Here is a 15,771-nt window from a genome sequence, read left to right on the forward strand (position 1 = left end):
AGCGAGGGGTGAGGAGAGTTGTCCTTATTTCCATAGTATTAACTTTTTTTTAAAGGTTTTATCTATTCATGAGAGAGAGAGAAGAGGGGGCAGAGACCTAGGCAGAGGGAGAAGCAGGCTCCCTGTGGGGAGCAGATGTGGGACTCGATCCCAGGACCCCGGGGTCACGACTGGAGCCAAAGGCAGATGCTCAACTGCTGAGCCACCCAGGTGCCCCCACATAGGATTAGCTTTCTGGATATTTTCTTTAAAATGTTGCAATAAAATTAAAATCCGTGCTAGCTTATTTACGGCCTCCTAAGCCATTTCCTGAGAGAGAAAATTATCTAACTGAACAGTTGAAATGAGACTCCTTTACAAAGTTGATTTGAAAGATAAAAACGCTGCGACTGCTAGAAATATGGGATGCCTTAGACACAGGACTTCCTTGACCATTTTACATATCGAATGAATGTTCTGTGATAGGTCAGTAAAGAACTTTCATGCCTACTTGGCTCAGAGAAGATGCCAGATCATATTTTTCAAATAGATTAGCAAAAAAAAAAAAAATTGAAGTTATTTGACTATAAAGTAAGTTCTCCTTTGCGATGAAGAGAGAAAATGCCAATTTTCTTTCTGCTGAGAAGCCTGCCGTTGCATCTTTGTGGGGCCGCCGGAAAGTGCCTCGTCTCTGCTTTTGTGGAACCGTGTTCAACACTGGTTTTCCTCCCTGAAGTTAGTGCGCAACATGCCATTACCACAGTGGGCCACCAGATGGCACGGCTTTCCTAATAAAACCAAATTTAGCTTTTCCGAAAGACCAGTGGAGATGGAATTGGTGCTAAAAATGGGATCGAGAACGTCTATATACCTTTTTCTTCTAAGTTTTTTTTTTGGCAATGTGCTAAGGAGGTGGGTGAAACTGGGAAGTGTGGGCAACCTTTCGTGGCATAGCCGCGAACCGAGTCAAACAGCCCAAGTCACTTTTCATATTTCAGCAAACAAGAAGTATAGAGAACACTGCGGTACATTGCAAAAGGTACTGTTATTTTTAAATCTTTAAGTGGTTCCCCACTATACAGCCAGAAATACTTTATTTGGAGAGCCTGAGTATATATAGATTTTTAGGTAGCCTTAGTAACTTGCTTCAGGTCACAGCGCTGGTTCTCAAACTCCTCTATCATTTCACCATGCTACTCTACCACCCGACGTTCTTTCCCAATGCTTTATAAAAGGCTGATTCTCCAACTTTGACACGTATAGAAAAATCATTTACAGAGTATAAAATGAGTCCTACCTCCAGAATTTGACTTAATCGGTGTGGAGTGTGGCCTAAGCATCAGGATTCTGTTTCCCAATAATTTCTGTGTGCAGCCAACTCAGAACCACTGCTCTCAATCTTGGCTTTCAGAAACAATTCTTTCATACTCTGCATCAGAATCACATGCTGCCTGCCTGATTTAAAATGCATATTTCCTGGCTTCACTTTTCAGAGATTCTGATTCACTGGATCTGGCCAAGGATCTGGGAACCCAGTGAGTAACAGATGTCCCAGATGACCGTGACTCTTATGAACAGTAAAGTTTGAGGATTAGTCCCAAATGTTAGCAGGCAATAAAATGACCTGGAAGGCTTTTAAGAACAAGGATTGCTTGTTAAAAAAAAAAATCAGTTTCTGACTCACCAAGTTCTCAGGCAATGCTGATGCTACTGGCAGGGGGACTGCATCCTTTGAAAACCATTGATTTAGAGTGGCCTTGTCCTGCCCCAAATTCTGATTCATGTGGCAGTTGTAATGTATAAGAAGATACCATCGCTGTTTCTTTTTATAAAGTAATATTTTTAAAAGAAGATGTACTTTTCAAAGCACAGTGTTCCCGTAGTATGAGAAATAGAGGTCTTTATGAAGATTAATGCGCCAGGAAGCATCTGTAGTCCTTCTAAAGCAATGCTTCTCAGACTTTATTGAGCATGTAATTCATCTAGGTATCTTTTTTAAAGTGCAGATTCTGATTCAGCAAGTCCAGGGCGGGACCTGTGGTTCTGTTCTTGTAACGAGCTCTTAGATCATGAAGAGCAAGGTTCTGAAGAAAAGGAAACCATTCTGTGCTGAAACATAGGTCATACATGTCAAAAGTACTGGAGATAGGCTGGTGATGCCCTGAGTCTGAGACCATCTAAAAAAACCCAGAAAATGCTTTTTGGTTCAGATGACAAGTAGGCTTTAAAGAAGGTAAAAGGGTTTTGCTTATTTTGGTCATGGTGGAGTAGACTCAGATAAACATAGCTATAATGGGTGTTTTCTCATTTTTAGAACCTAAAATTGAAACTTTAGAAGCTAAGAAGTAGAAACAGTAAGGGCTTTTTTTTTCCTTCTTGCAATAAATTGCCCCTTTTATTAGTTGCTACATCTAAAGGTTCTAAGTAAAGAATATTGTCGCTTTTTTGAGGTCAGTGGCAAAATAATAATGGAGGTGTTCAGTTAGCAAAAAAGTTGAATTTCATTATAAAAGAAAAAAAATGCCAGTACCTCTGGTGGGCCCATGGTAGCATCTGTGATCTTTATTTTTTAAGACTTATTTGAGAGAGTGCACAAGTTGGGGGGGAGAGGCAGAGAGAGTACCTCAAGCAGACTCCCCACTGAGTGCAGAGCCTGAGGCAGGGGACCCCAAGACCGTGACAACGAGCAGAAATCAAGAGTCAGGCTCAACTGACCAAGCCACCTAGGCACCCCATCTGTAATCTTTACACACTCTGCTGCTGCTTCCACAATTTGAACAATCTGTGTCCCATAAATACTTCCTGAAAACAAAATATAAAGAATCTACTTAATTTCCTTGCTGTTTACTGCTGAAGGATCTGTTGGGCTACTTGATAAAGGTTTATTCTGAGATACTAATAATGTTTTAGAACACTCTCCCAACTTCCTTTGGGTTAAAATTTTAAAGACATTTAAAAATTTTTTTCATGCCTCTTGATAAAAAAGATTTTCATTTTCCAAAATTGACTTAACTAAATCCAGCAAATGTTTTAGAACTTTTCCTTAACACCCTAAATTTTGAACTTTATTATTCACATCACATCGGTAATGCCTTCTCTACTTCTTGCATTGTGGCTGTTACCTGGGTAGTGGAAATTGTATTCAAAATCACACAAAACCTTGATCGCATTACAAAATTCCCTCCTCTTTTTAGAGAAATTAGATACCTTTACACAGCTACCATTTTAAAACTGCCACAAGTATGAGAGCCAATGAAATTGTTAATTTGCATTTCACTATGTAAATTCAGTAAGAATTGAATAGCTGGCCCTTAGAGTTAAGCATGTAAGAAGCTTCATTTTTATATATTAACCTCGAAAGGATTAGGTCTCTTTAGAAAGTTGCTTGTACCTGCAGAATCTGTGAGCTCTCCAAATCTGCTGCTAGCCTCGCAGTATCACTTTTTCCATTTCAGAAATTATAACACTAAATAGATAAAGAAGACAATCTCAACACAAAGGTATGGTTTACCTGTGCCACTGGTCAACAACAGCCTTGGATGGTAGCCTCCAGATTATTTTGGGTTTGGGTTCCCCAATGGCTGAGCAGTTCAGTAGTAATTTGTCCCCAAAATTCACCTCCGTCCACTTCTGAGATGCAAATTCTATCCTGGGGATGGTTTCTCGCTCTTCCACTGTAAGAATTACCACTCTTCTCTCTGAGCCAGTGGAGCTGGTAGCGATGCATTCATAAGTGCCCCTGTCTGACGAGGCTACACTTCTTATATGCAGAGTCCCATTTGGAAATAACAGCAACTTGGGATTTATAGACTGCAGTGGCCTCACTTCAGTGCCATCAGAGAGGACCCAATGAACACTGGGCTGAGGCGTTCCTTTGGCAGTACAGGGCAATTTCAAACTTTCACCCCAAGTCCCTACAATGACTTGCCTCTTTTGCTCTAGAATAACAGGTGGGGCTGCAATGACTTGTATTTTGACCAGCAGTGAGTCCTGGCCCGCTGAGTTGCTGGCCATGCATTTGTAAAAGCCTCGGTCATAAATGCTGAGATTGTGGAGGACCAACGTTCCATCAGAGGTCACCAGGGCCTGCCTATTCCCCTCAGAGGATTCCGAAACCACTGTTTGGTTTGCGAGAACCCAGGAAATTGTAGGACTTGGTCTACCTTCAGCTCTGCACTTCAGCTCCACAGTGCTTCCAGAGTGGACTGTGATCTCTTTGGTGCGTCTCTCCAGGATCCTGGGGGGATAGGAGACCACAGACAATGTGACGTGAAGGTGGTCAGTGCCGAGTGGATTGGATGCAGAGCACAGGTACTGTCCGCGGTCCTGAACGTCCACGCTCTGTATGGACAGGGTGCCGTTGGGGAGCACCTGGAATCTGCTATTCTGTTTCCTTTCAGATATATCGAATCCTGATAAGAAGAAAGAAATTTATAGTCATAGGTTCTCAAAGTTTAAACAGAAAACAAATTGTTCAAGGGGGGAATCTCATGAGGAAAGCTTTGGGGGCTGCTGTTAGGTTACCGAGAGTAGATATGTTTAAAATTAAAATTAGGACACTTAGAATTAAGGGTGTTAAAATTATTCCTGGAAGATTTTTATTTCCATAATTTTAATTTACAAGCCATATGGTTCAACACTATGGACCCTTCTCTTTTTCAACTGCCATTTCTCTGTATCTGCCTTCAAAGCATTACAAAAAATATTCTTAATTAACATCTTTGAAGAACTTCTAATGAGCAAAAACTTTTGCAGCAAATGTCAAACGAGGATGTCAATCGTTTCTATATTCTGGAGAGATCATGAAATGGGTGTTGACTCTTTGGATGTGTGACCTTGAAATATAACGCAATCTTTTCCTTGTTTTATGACTACAGAAGACGAAGTGGAAAGAGAAACATTTTCAGATACCTGATGAGACTTTAGTCCAGCGGATGGTGGGCAGGGGATTTCCAACAGCCTCACAAGGAAGAAAGGCATCTGAGTTAGCCGAAACAGTAAAACTTGCCGCTTTTCCTCCAACTATTCTGGGCCTTTCAAATATATTCCTAGACAAAGAATCAAAGGGAAGGAGTTCAGAAGTTGTTATTTTTTGATCTGGTGTCTTATCAAAGCCATTTCTCTTTGCAGTCTTCTGAATTTCCCAATTTGAAGCATGAGTGGTGTCCTCTGGCAAGCCTGGAGTGGGCAATATGCTCTCTACTGGCTTTTTGCCTTTTTCAGCAATTTCTGGATATGACTTGTGCCAGACGTGGTTTTCTGACCAGGGAGAGGAAGTCAGTTTAGAATTCTGTGGCGTAACTGTTATTAGTGCTGGCGTGGAAGTAGAATGAAACAGACGGGAGTAGATAAAGTGGGTGGTTCCGATTGTAACCTTGACATTTGGGAGAACTTTGGGAGATGCTGCAACCTCTGCTGCTAATTGCTGTGGACTAGCATTGTGCCTAGAGTGTTCACGTGGCTTCACCATTGTATTTGTCATCATCCTAAAAACAGGAGTTGCCGTGTTGTCTGTGACTGCGCTTTGATTACTCAAGGGATGGGAGATGGGAATTGGCATTGGAGCAGCACTGCTACTCACGAATGGTGGCATGGTTGAGTGTCTAATGATTGTGTTCCTAGTTGTGGTGTTTTGGTGTAGTTTGCTGGACAAAGTGATTCCAGAAACCATTCTGCTCTTCAAAGTCTGAGTATTCTCTTTGGGTAATTCTTCAATTATATCTGTCAGAGTAAGTGTTCTTGGATAAAGACCCATTGTGCTTGAAATGTGGTTCATGTTTTCTAAGGGAGAATGAGTGACAGCAAAGATACTGGGCTTGGTTGAAGTTTCAGCTGCAGTTAGGTCAGGAGGTGTCATAGTAGTCGACGCAGTGAAGCCAGAACTCTGACTGGGAGAAGAGTGTGGCTCATTCCTGTTCTTCTGAGGCTCCTTTTTCCTTTGTGCTTTTTGCATGCTGGGTCTGGCTATTTGGGTTTTATGGATAATGACTGATGTAGGGGCAGCAGCAGGAACTGTCAGCCTGGATGTCTGCCTTGATATAAAATTGGTGCTTGATTCTTTGCTTGAGATACTAGGAGGTGTAGGGTAAACTGGTGGAAAGGGCAGCTTTTTCATTGTTGGGAGACTTCTAGAACTGTGTGTTTCAGTGATATTTTGGTAAGCTGTAGCTGATGTTATAGATGGAATTTGCATCACACTTGCTGAGAGTGTTGTGAAATGGAAAGGGAAAACTTTATCTGTGGGTGAAGCAGGAGATATTTTAGGAAGCGCTGTGGCTGTGGCTTTTGGTAAGCTAAAATGATGCTGATTCTTTAACCTCTCTTTTTGGACATGGTTATTTACAAAGATTTTCTGCCAGGGAATTTTCCTTCGCAAAAATCTTGTAGTGGCTGTAGTAGTAGACATAGATGGCTTGATGGTAGGACCTGGAAGTGGTGATACAATCATTGGCTCTCTTATAACTTCATTGACACTAGACATACTTCGGTAACCATTATTTGTTATATGCATTTTTTCCAAAGGTAAGGATTTGGGGGCATCGGTCATAACTGCATCGGTTGGAAGCACTTGGGTACTTTCAGCACTGAAATATTTTATTGTGGGTATTGTTTTCTCAATATTTACATTTGGTTTGTTCTCAAATAGTAATGATGGATTGTGGACTAGAGTTGTAGACTCTTCTTCTGTGACTTTGGCAATTTCAGCTTTGGTGAGCATCATGGGGGAAGAACTTGGAAAAGACAATGCTGCTGTAGCAGTGGTGAGCCTTTCCCTGGGAGAACAGGATGGGCACACCACATTGACCTCTGTGGCTGAAAATGAAGTAGTGCTTTCTTCAAAAGAAACTCTGGATGTTGGTCTCACAAAGCCATATCTATGCTGTCGAAGAATTGGAATTCTATATGGGCTGATAATTCGACTCCTGCCCCAAATTTTCCTCCGTCTTCCGAAGCGCCTGGATGGTAGTGGGATGTTAGCCGTACTATTTCTGGGCATCTGTAACTGAGAATGAGCAGCAGTGTCTGGACCCGAAGGTATCTCCGAGGTGCTAAGCTTTTGAGTAATGTATGGATAGAGGTGATTGCTCCTAGCATCACTGACTCCTGTTACAGATGTCTGATGGCTCTTTGTGGAATTTACTGACCCTAAGAACATGTCAGCTTTGCTTTTAGCACTACGTAGCGTTTTGATATTGACGTCTTGGCCCATAGTCCCCACTGCTGTTGGGAGTGTACTCTGTAAATGCTCTTTTTTCTTCCCAGTGTTGTCAGCTTCCTGAAATTGCGTTGCTTCAGGTAGTAGAGGAAGGACAGTGGATAAATTTTCATTGCTTGTGCCTTGCATTTTGTTTAATAAGGTCAGGCTTATATTCTTTGACATGGCTATGGTTTTAATAGGAGACAGTGTGAAATCCATTGGTTTCTCAGGAGGTAGTATTGGTGGACCCACAACTGGAGATACTTCAGTGACAGCAGTTATATTTGTCACAGGGCTATCAAGTATTGCTCTGGAATTGGCAATCACTGTCCTTGACAGGACACTAGGAGCCTTAGTTGCCAGGACCCTAAATTCCTCATCTGGAGGGAGCATGCCTGAAGAGTCTATTTCCTCACCAGGTATTTTCAGGAGCTGGGTGACTACTGGACGGGGCCTTGCCGTAGTATTTTCTTGCTTCTCTGGCATAGTATTCTTTTTAGCTTTCTCCAAAAGCGCAGCCCAGTGTTGTGGGTCAATTCTGCGAGCAGAGGAAGGGAAAGGCCTCCTATATTCTCTAAAATGTCTATTTGGTGAATCTCCTCGCTGCCGGTGTATTGACTCACGATAGTTGTGTTTTTTACTTGTGCTCAAGACTTGTTTTCCTGTCTCAGCTCCCACTGGAGCAGATGTAGGGAGTTGCACAGCTGGTGGGTCCTTAAGAGGAGAGATGGGATTGGGCTCATCAAGTCCAGATCCATCTGTTTCCACATTATGCTCTGCTGGGCTTTGCCCTTTTGTTTTGACTGAAACTTGGTTAATCAAAAAGTCAACCCCTGATGGATTGGCTGCTACACAACAATAATAGCCTTGGTTTTGGGGGGTGATCTGTAATATTCTCAGTGTGCCGTTGTTAAGAATTTGCTTGTCTCTGGAGGACTGATAAAGCACAGTGTTTCCTGGAAGAACCCAGCTAACGGAGGCATCTGGGATACCAGAAGAATGGCACGGGAGGTCAACTGTTTCACCAATGAAAGCTGTATAGTGAGCCCCATTTTCATGATAGGCTTCTATGGAGGGTTCCACCACAGTAATTCTATAGGTGAGAGTATCTGCATCATCATAATTGGTACTTATGCAGTGGTATATACCTGTGTCAAAACTATCAGCCATCTGAAGTTCTAGTTTTCCACTTTTGTCTATTAGGATCCGTCCATCCTCACTAACATAAGGTGCTCTCACTTTACTCCCATCAGCCAGAAGCCACTCTAAATGTGGGGCAGGGTCTCCTTGGGCTGGGCATTCTAGGCTAATAGTCCCACCGATCAAAACAGTGCGTTCCAGCTTAGTAGTATTATCTCTGGAAATCATGGTCCATTTGTGTTTCACTGGCTTTATTTCTGCCCTTGGCAAAGTAACTTGAACATCACTGGAGTACTGGATGTGCATTGTACTGAGTGTGGTGGCATTTCTATTTAGCTGCAAGGAAATTTGGTCTTGCATTAACCAAGGGGGATCTATTGTGAGATCAGCCTCTATGTCGGTAAAGATGTCGTCAGGTTTAGGAGCCACCTGTTTATATTTGTAGCAGCGTTGTGGTGTTTCAGTGAGCAAGTGGCTCCTTTCTAGAATCAGAGGAGTATCACTGTACAAAGCCAGAACTTGCCACACTTGCTGAATGTGATTGTAATCTATGTTACACACCAAAAATGTTGAAAATGATGTATTTAGCATAATATAGTCATTTTCTTCAGTGAAGGCAATGGATGATGTCTTTGAGGGCTTTTGGATGCTGCAGACCATGTTAGCTTCATTTCCAAACTGATCTGTCATATTCAAAGTGAGGGAGCCAAAAGGTGCCATGAAATCTTGAGGAGAGATGGACATAGGACTGCTGTCTTCCAGAATAGTCAGGCTCTTTACTTTCAGGGATGGGTCGATGGTTGGCTTGGCACACAGGAAAGCTGCAGCTGGGACCATAGCTAAAGGTGTGCCTTTAGAGGTCCTGGGGTTCATGCAAAGTGGACATTGCTGAGGACTGGAGGGACTTCTGTCTTTTTTGCATTTTATTATATCTAGGAAAAATAACAGTTGAGTTATTGCCAGCTGTGGCCTCTTTACATTTGAACATTTTAAGGAAATAGCTTTTGCTAAAATTTGAAAAAAAATTGGAAATTTTAGTGTTTATAGAAAGTTTACTATCTTTTGGTCTTTGTATTGATTTCTAAAAAGCTATTGTCTATCTACCCTGCTGTAGTATTATATCCATGGTCACACAGATTTTTGTCTGTCTTGTTGATTGCTTTATTTCCTATGCCTAGAAAGTGCCTGATTTATATCTGGTACTCAGAAAATATTACCTAAAAGACTAATTTGCTTATTTAGGGAGACAAAATAATATGCTTGTGTTTCTCACTTTTTACTAAGAGTAGTTCAGTTCCATTTCCTCATTTTAATGTTTTAAGGGTTATGGAACTTGATTGTCCTTTAAAAGATTAAATGTTTGATAGAATTTACAAAAGGTTAAGAAGAGTTAATACCTATTTTCCTCAAACTATTCCAAAACAGAGAAGAGAAAGGAAAGCCTCCAAACACATTCTATGAGGTCAGCATTACCCTGATGCCAAAACCAGGCAAAAATACTGCAACACAAGAAAACTACAGGCCAACATCCCTGATGAATATACATGTAAAAATCCTCAACAAAATATTAGCAAACTGCATTTAACAATACAGTAAAAGGAAATTCACCATGATCAATTGGGTTTTATTCTGGAGACTAATAAACTACATCAACAAAACAAAGGATTAAAACCATATGATCATCTCAACGGTTGAATAGGAAGCATTTGACAAAATTCAACATCTGTTCATGATAAAAACCATCAACAGAGTGGGTTTAGAGGAAACCTACCTCAACAGAATAAAGGCCAAATATGACAAACCCACAAAATACCAGGCTCAATGGTGAAAACGGAGAGTTTCACCTCTAAGATCAGGAACAAGACAAGGATGTCCACTCTCAGCACTTTTACTCCACATAGCACCCTTTAGAAGTCCTACTTGCAGAAGTCGGACAAGAAAAAGAAATAAAGGCATCCAGATGATGTAGAAGAACCAAAACTGTGACTTTTTGCAGATGACGTGACAGTAGATGTAAGAAATCATAAAGACTCCACCAAAAAACTGTTGGAACTGATCGCTGAATTCAATAAAATCACAGGATACAAAATTAGCATACAGAAACCTGTTGCATTTCTATACACTAACAATGAAGTAGCAGAAGGAGGCATTAAGAAAATCAATCTCCTTTATAATTGCACCAAAAATAATAAAATGCCTAGTACTAAACTTAACCAAGGAGGTGAAAGACCTGTGCTCTGAAAAGTATAAAACATTGACAAAAGAAATTGAAGGCAACATAAGCGAATAATAAAGATAGTCCATGCTCAAGGATTGGAAGAGTTAATATAATTAAAATGTCTGTACTAACCAAAGCAATCTTGGATTTACTAAAATACCAATCAAAATACTCACATTTTCCACAAAACCGAAACATACATTACTCTATTTGTATAGAACCACAAAGATCCCAAATAACCAAAGCAATCCTAAGAAAGATGAACAAAGCGGAGGTATCATAATCCCAGGTACCAAGTTATCGAAGCCATAGTAATCAAAACAGGATGTTGCTGGCACAAAAAACAGATGCACAGATCAATGAAACAGAATAGAGAGTTCAGAAATAAACCCATACTTATATAGTCCATTGATCTGTGACAAAGGAGGCAAGAACATACAATGGGGGAAAAGACAGACTCTTCAATAAATGTCAAAACTGGACAGCTACATGCAAAAGAATGAAACTGGACCACTTTCTTACATCATACACAAAAATAAACTCTAAGTGGGTTAAAGACCTAAAAGTGAGACCTGAAACCATAAAAATCCTAGAGGAGATCACAGGCAGAAATGTACCTGTCAATGACCGTAGAAACCCTTCCCTAGATCTGTCTCTTTGGGCAAGGAAAACAAAAAGCAAAAATAAACTATTGAGATTACACCAAAAGAAAAACTTTTGCCCAGCGAGGGAAATCATCAACAAAAAAGGCAACCTACTGAAAGAGAGAAGATACTTGCAAATGATATATCCAATAACTAGTTAGTATCCAAACTATAACAAGGGCTTATACAGCTCAACACCAAAAAACAAAGCCCCAAGGATTTTGATTTAAAAATGAGCATAGTGGGCAGCCCCAGGCTCAGTGGTTTAGCACCACCTTCAGCCCAGGGCATGATCCTGGAGACCTGGGATCAAGTCCACATCAGGCTTCCTGCATGGAGCCTGCTTCTCCCTCTGCCTGTGTCTCTGCCTCTCTCTCTCTTTGTGTCTCTCATGAATAAATAAATAAAATCTTTAAATAATAAAAAATAAATAAATAAATAAAAATGAGTATAGGACCTGAATAGACTTTTTTTCAAAGAAGACACACAGATGGCCAAGGGACACATGAAAAGATGGTAGACATCACTGGTCATCTGGGAAATGCAAATCAAAACCACACTGAGACATCATCTTCCATCTATCAGATGGCTTAAATTAAAAAAGACAAGAAATCACAAGTGTTGGCAAGGATATGGAGAAAAAGGAACTCTCATGCACTAATGGTGAAAATGTAAATTGGTGCAGCCACTGTGGAAAACAGTATGGAGAATCCTCAAAAAATTAAAAATAGAATTACCATATGATCCAATAATTTTTACCCAAAGAATACAAAAATACTAATCTGAAAAGATACATTCACCCTATGTTTATTGCAGCACTATTTACAATAGCCAAGATTTGGAAGTAACCTAAGTGTCTATCAATAGAGGAATGGATAAGGAAGATGTGGTGTGTGTATGTATGTGTACACATATGCATGCATATGCCTTTGTGTGGCGTGTATATATATATATGCCACACAAAAGGGGGGATGAGATTGTGCTATTTGTGACAATGGGGATAGACTCCAAATCCTTCAGTTTGTTCTCCAGTATGACAGGCAATGCTATATACATCTGGCTCACCATTCTTCAGTAATTTTTTTAAATTTATTTATTTATTCATGAGAGACACAGAGAGAGAGAGAGAGAGCGAGAGAGAGAGAGAGGCAGAGACATAGGCAGAGGGAGAAGCAGGCTCCATGCAGGGAGCCCGATCCCAGGACTCTGGGGATCATGCCCTGAGCGAAAGGCAGATGCTCAACTACTGAGACACCCAGGTGTCCCTCCTTCAGTGATTTTTTAAAAAGATTTTTAATTTATTCATGAGAGACAGAGAGAGAGAGGCAGAGACACAGGCAGAGAGAGAGAGAGGCAGGCTCCATGCAGGGAGCCTGATGTGCGACTCGATCCCGGGACTCCAGGACCACGCCCTGGGCCGAAGGCAGGCACTAAACCGCCGAGCCGTCCAGGTATTCCCACTCCCCTTCAGTAATTTTTAAGGTCTAAATCTATGCAGAGAAGGCAGATGGCAAGCCTAAAAACATTTGAGTACTCATAAGAGGCTCTTCTTAGTCCCCCACTTACCAACCATCTATGACCCTTAACCTACCGATCAGTACCTTGAGTTCAGATCCTGCCAAATCAAAGAACATGGTAGACTTCTGGCTTAATTAAACCTCACCACAGAATTATGCTCACATCTCGGTATGTGTTACTAGTACCTGGACCAGAGTTAGCAGGCCCTGGACATCAGGTATTTTACTTCATTTTTTTTTTTAATTTTTATTTATTTATGATAGTCACACAGAGAGAGAGAGAGGCAGAGACATAGGCAGAGGGAGAAGCAGGCTCCATGCACCGGGAGCCCGATGTGGGATTCGATCCTGGGTCTCCAGGATCGCGCCCTGGGCCAAAGGCAGGCGCCAAACCACTGCGCCACCCAGGGATCCCAGGTATTTTACTTCAGATGCAGATCTTATCACATCACTTCCATTCTCTACATCACACTAACTTTTAGTCACACAGACATGCTCTCCCTGCCACGTCTTATTAGGTTCTAGAATATGCTGCTGTCGGACACTCCCTCTTCCATCAAGGTCTAACTACTTACATCTTGCAGGAGCCAACCACAACACCACTTCCTGGTGGGCTTTCTGCTTTGTGTTCTCCTTATACCTCTCACTTCCCCTGTCCTACTCCTCATCCACCCACTATTAGAATGCCTTGTCTTGTTGTCTGTCTTCCCACAAAACCATCAGATCCATACTTGTTTATCTGTAGGTCCCTGGCCCCCGTCAATGGTGCTCAGGAAACCACTGGAGGGAGGGATGAAGGTGGGCAGGCCTAATTCTAGGATCTATTTCTTCCACATTGTAACTTGAGATGTGTCTTAAACTGTTAGGTGTTTTACTGTAGCACCTGACAAGCTGTCAATCGTGTGATGTAGCTACCACTACCACACACGGAACACTATTTTAGCTATTTACATTATTTTCTCTTTAACCAAGTTACATGCACTGTTGATACTACATATATTAAGTTTGCCACTTAAAATGGTTCTATTAAGGGGTGCCTGGGTGGCTGAGTCAGTTGGGTATCTGATGCTTGGTTTCAGCTCAAGTCATGATCTCAGGATTGTGAGACTGAGCCCAGCTTCAGGCTCTGTGCTCAGTGCAGAGTCTGCTTGAGATTCTCTCCCTCTGCTCCTTCTCTCCCCCCCTGCCCCCGCTCTGTCGAATAAAATCTTTAAAAAACCGAAAATAATACAATCTTTGTATTAAGATTACACTACGCTTTGACACTGAAACAAGAAGGTAGGTAGAGAGGCCTGGAAACAGAAGCTAGACAGCAATTTGACATTTGTAAAACAAATGTTTATTTTATAGAGAAACAAGACAAAGAGCTTTGCGGAACCTAAGTAGGAAAGATACCCACAAATAGATAAAGCTGTGTTAGACTGGACTACTGAGATATGTGCAAAAGGATTGCCTGTCTCATGCTGAGTAAATACACAATTTGGGGACATACTAAGATCATAGGTGAGTAGTGGACTCATTTGTATTCACCTTCAAAATAGCTAATCAGAGCTTAGTTTGAGAATCAAGTATGTTCTAGGCACATTCTAGGAGCTAGATATAAACAAATCAGACTTAGAATAGAAAAGGCAAAAGACATTTAATACTAATAAATACAATAAGATGTTTTCCGTTTAAGAATGAAGTTGTGGGTAGTATGAAAGTGCTGAAATGATTATAGTTGGCCCTTGAACAATACAGGTTTGAACTCTGTGGGTCCACTTATATGTGAATTTCTTCAATAAATATACTGAAAAAAATTTTTGAGACGTGTGGCAATTTGAAAAACCTTGCCTACGAATGTTGAAAAAATTTTACGTGTGTCGTGAGTGCATACGATATGCACAAATCCATTATAGAAAGTTAAACTTATCAAAACTTGTACATGCTTAAAGACCATAGGTAGCACCATTCACAGCTGAGAAAAATGTAAAGAAATAAACGTACAATATTAAATCATAACCACCTGAAATTAACTGTACTACTGTAGTAATTCTGTAGCCACCTCCTATTACTATAGAGGTGAGCTCAAGTGTTGTATCCATTTAAAAATGCTGTATGACAATTAAACTACGATTTCTGAGGTTTTCATAAATAAAATTATGAAATCTTCATATTCCTATATTTAATATTTCTTTCATCTTAATATGTATTAATGTTGGAAATCCTGTTGCAAAATGAAACTTTCTTGAGAATTGTTTTCATAATTACAATTTTATATTCCTTAATATTTTCAAAATGCTATGAAAACATATATATGGTCATTTTTCAGTATCATAACATGCTGTATGCCAGTGACACCTTAATCCTAATCTGTAGATGAGAATAATCAGATAGAAGAGTCAAGGTGATTTCCCTAAAGGAACAAAACCAACATGTGTGACTTAGGGAAAATCGAGATTGCAACCTTAGCCTCTAAAACAGAAATCGTAGTTTATTTGTTAACCACTCAGTGTCTGTCCATGCTGTAGACTCAAGGGAGGGATGGACTTAAGATGAGGGGAATGACTCTGTGTCAATTCCTGTAGAAAATTCTTAGTTTTTTCCAATAATAGTTGTTGGTATAGAATCAACTGAGTGCACGCACAGTACTGAAAATTCAGTTCACAGTTCAGTTATTGTAAAATTTACTTTTATATTTATGTGCCCATTGTGAAAATCCTGAGGGAATTGAACTTATGATGTAAAATATGTTTGCATGTCTGATTTTTCAACTTGCTGATTAAACTGTCTACAAATGTCAAAAAAAAAAAAATGCTGTATGACACTAATCATCTCCATGTGAGTAATTCATCGCTCCGGTAAATTGCACACTGCAGTAAAGTGATCTCATGGTTCTCAGGTATTTTTCGTCATGTTTAGCACAATGCCATAAACCTTGGATAATACCATGGGACCCATACAAAGTGCCACTAGTGATGCTGGAAGTGCTCCCAAGAAGCAGTTACGACAAGAAAAAGTTAATACGAGGTTTGAGCTGCAGTTACCTGGCACCTTAACATCAGCAAAGCCAGCATAAGGACCTCTGTAAGAAAA

General features: G+C 40.6%; 1 protein-coding gene across 2 annotated transcripts in view; it reads right to left on the bottom strand.

The window, feature by feature from the left end:
* The window catches only part of IGSF10 (immunoglobulin superfamily member 10), a 58,733-nt gene that overhangs the window by 2,453 nt on the left and 40,509 nt on the right, over nt 1–15,771 (bottom strand). Inside the window, exons 5-6 of one of the 2 annotated variants that reach the window (XM_072727140.1) lie at nt 4,891–9,249; nt 3,491–4,391 (exon numbers count right to left, since the gene is read on the bottom strand). In XM_072727140.1, coding sequence (XP_072583241.1) covers nt 3,491–4,391; nt 4,891–9,249 — 5,260 coding nt within the window. The remainder of the gene's footprint in view (nt 1–3,490; nt 4,392–4,890; nt 9,250–15,771) is intronic. The other variant, XM_072727141.1, reaches the window with a different exon arrangement.

Source organism: Vulpes vulpes, chromosome 11, assembly GCF_048418805.1.
Source record: "Vulpes vulpes isolate BD-2025 chromosome 11, VulVul3, whole genome shotgun sequence".
In the NCBI taxonomy this organism is placed as follows: Eukaryota; Metazoa; Chordata; class Mammalia; order Carnivora; family Canidae; genus Vulpes; species Vulpes vulpes.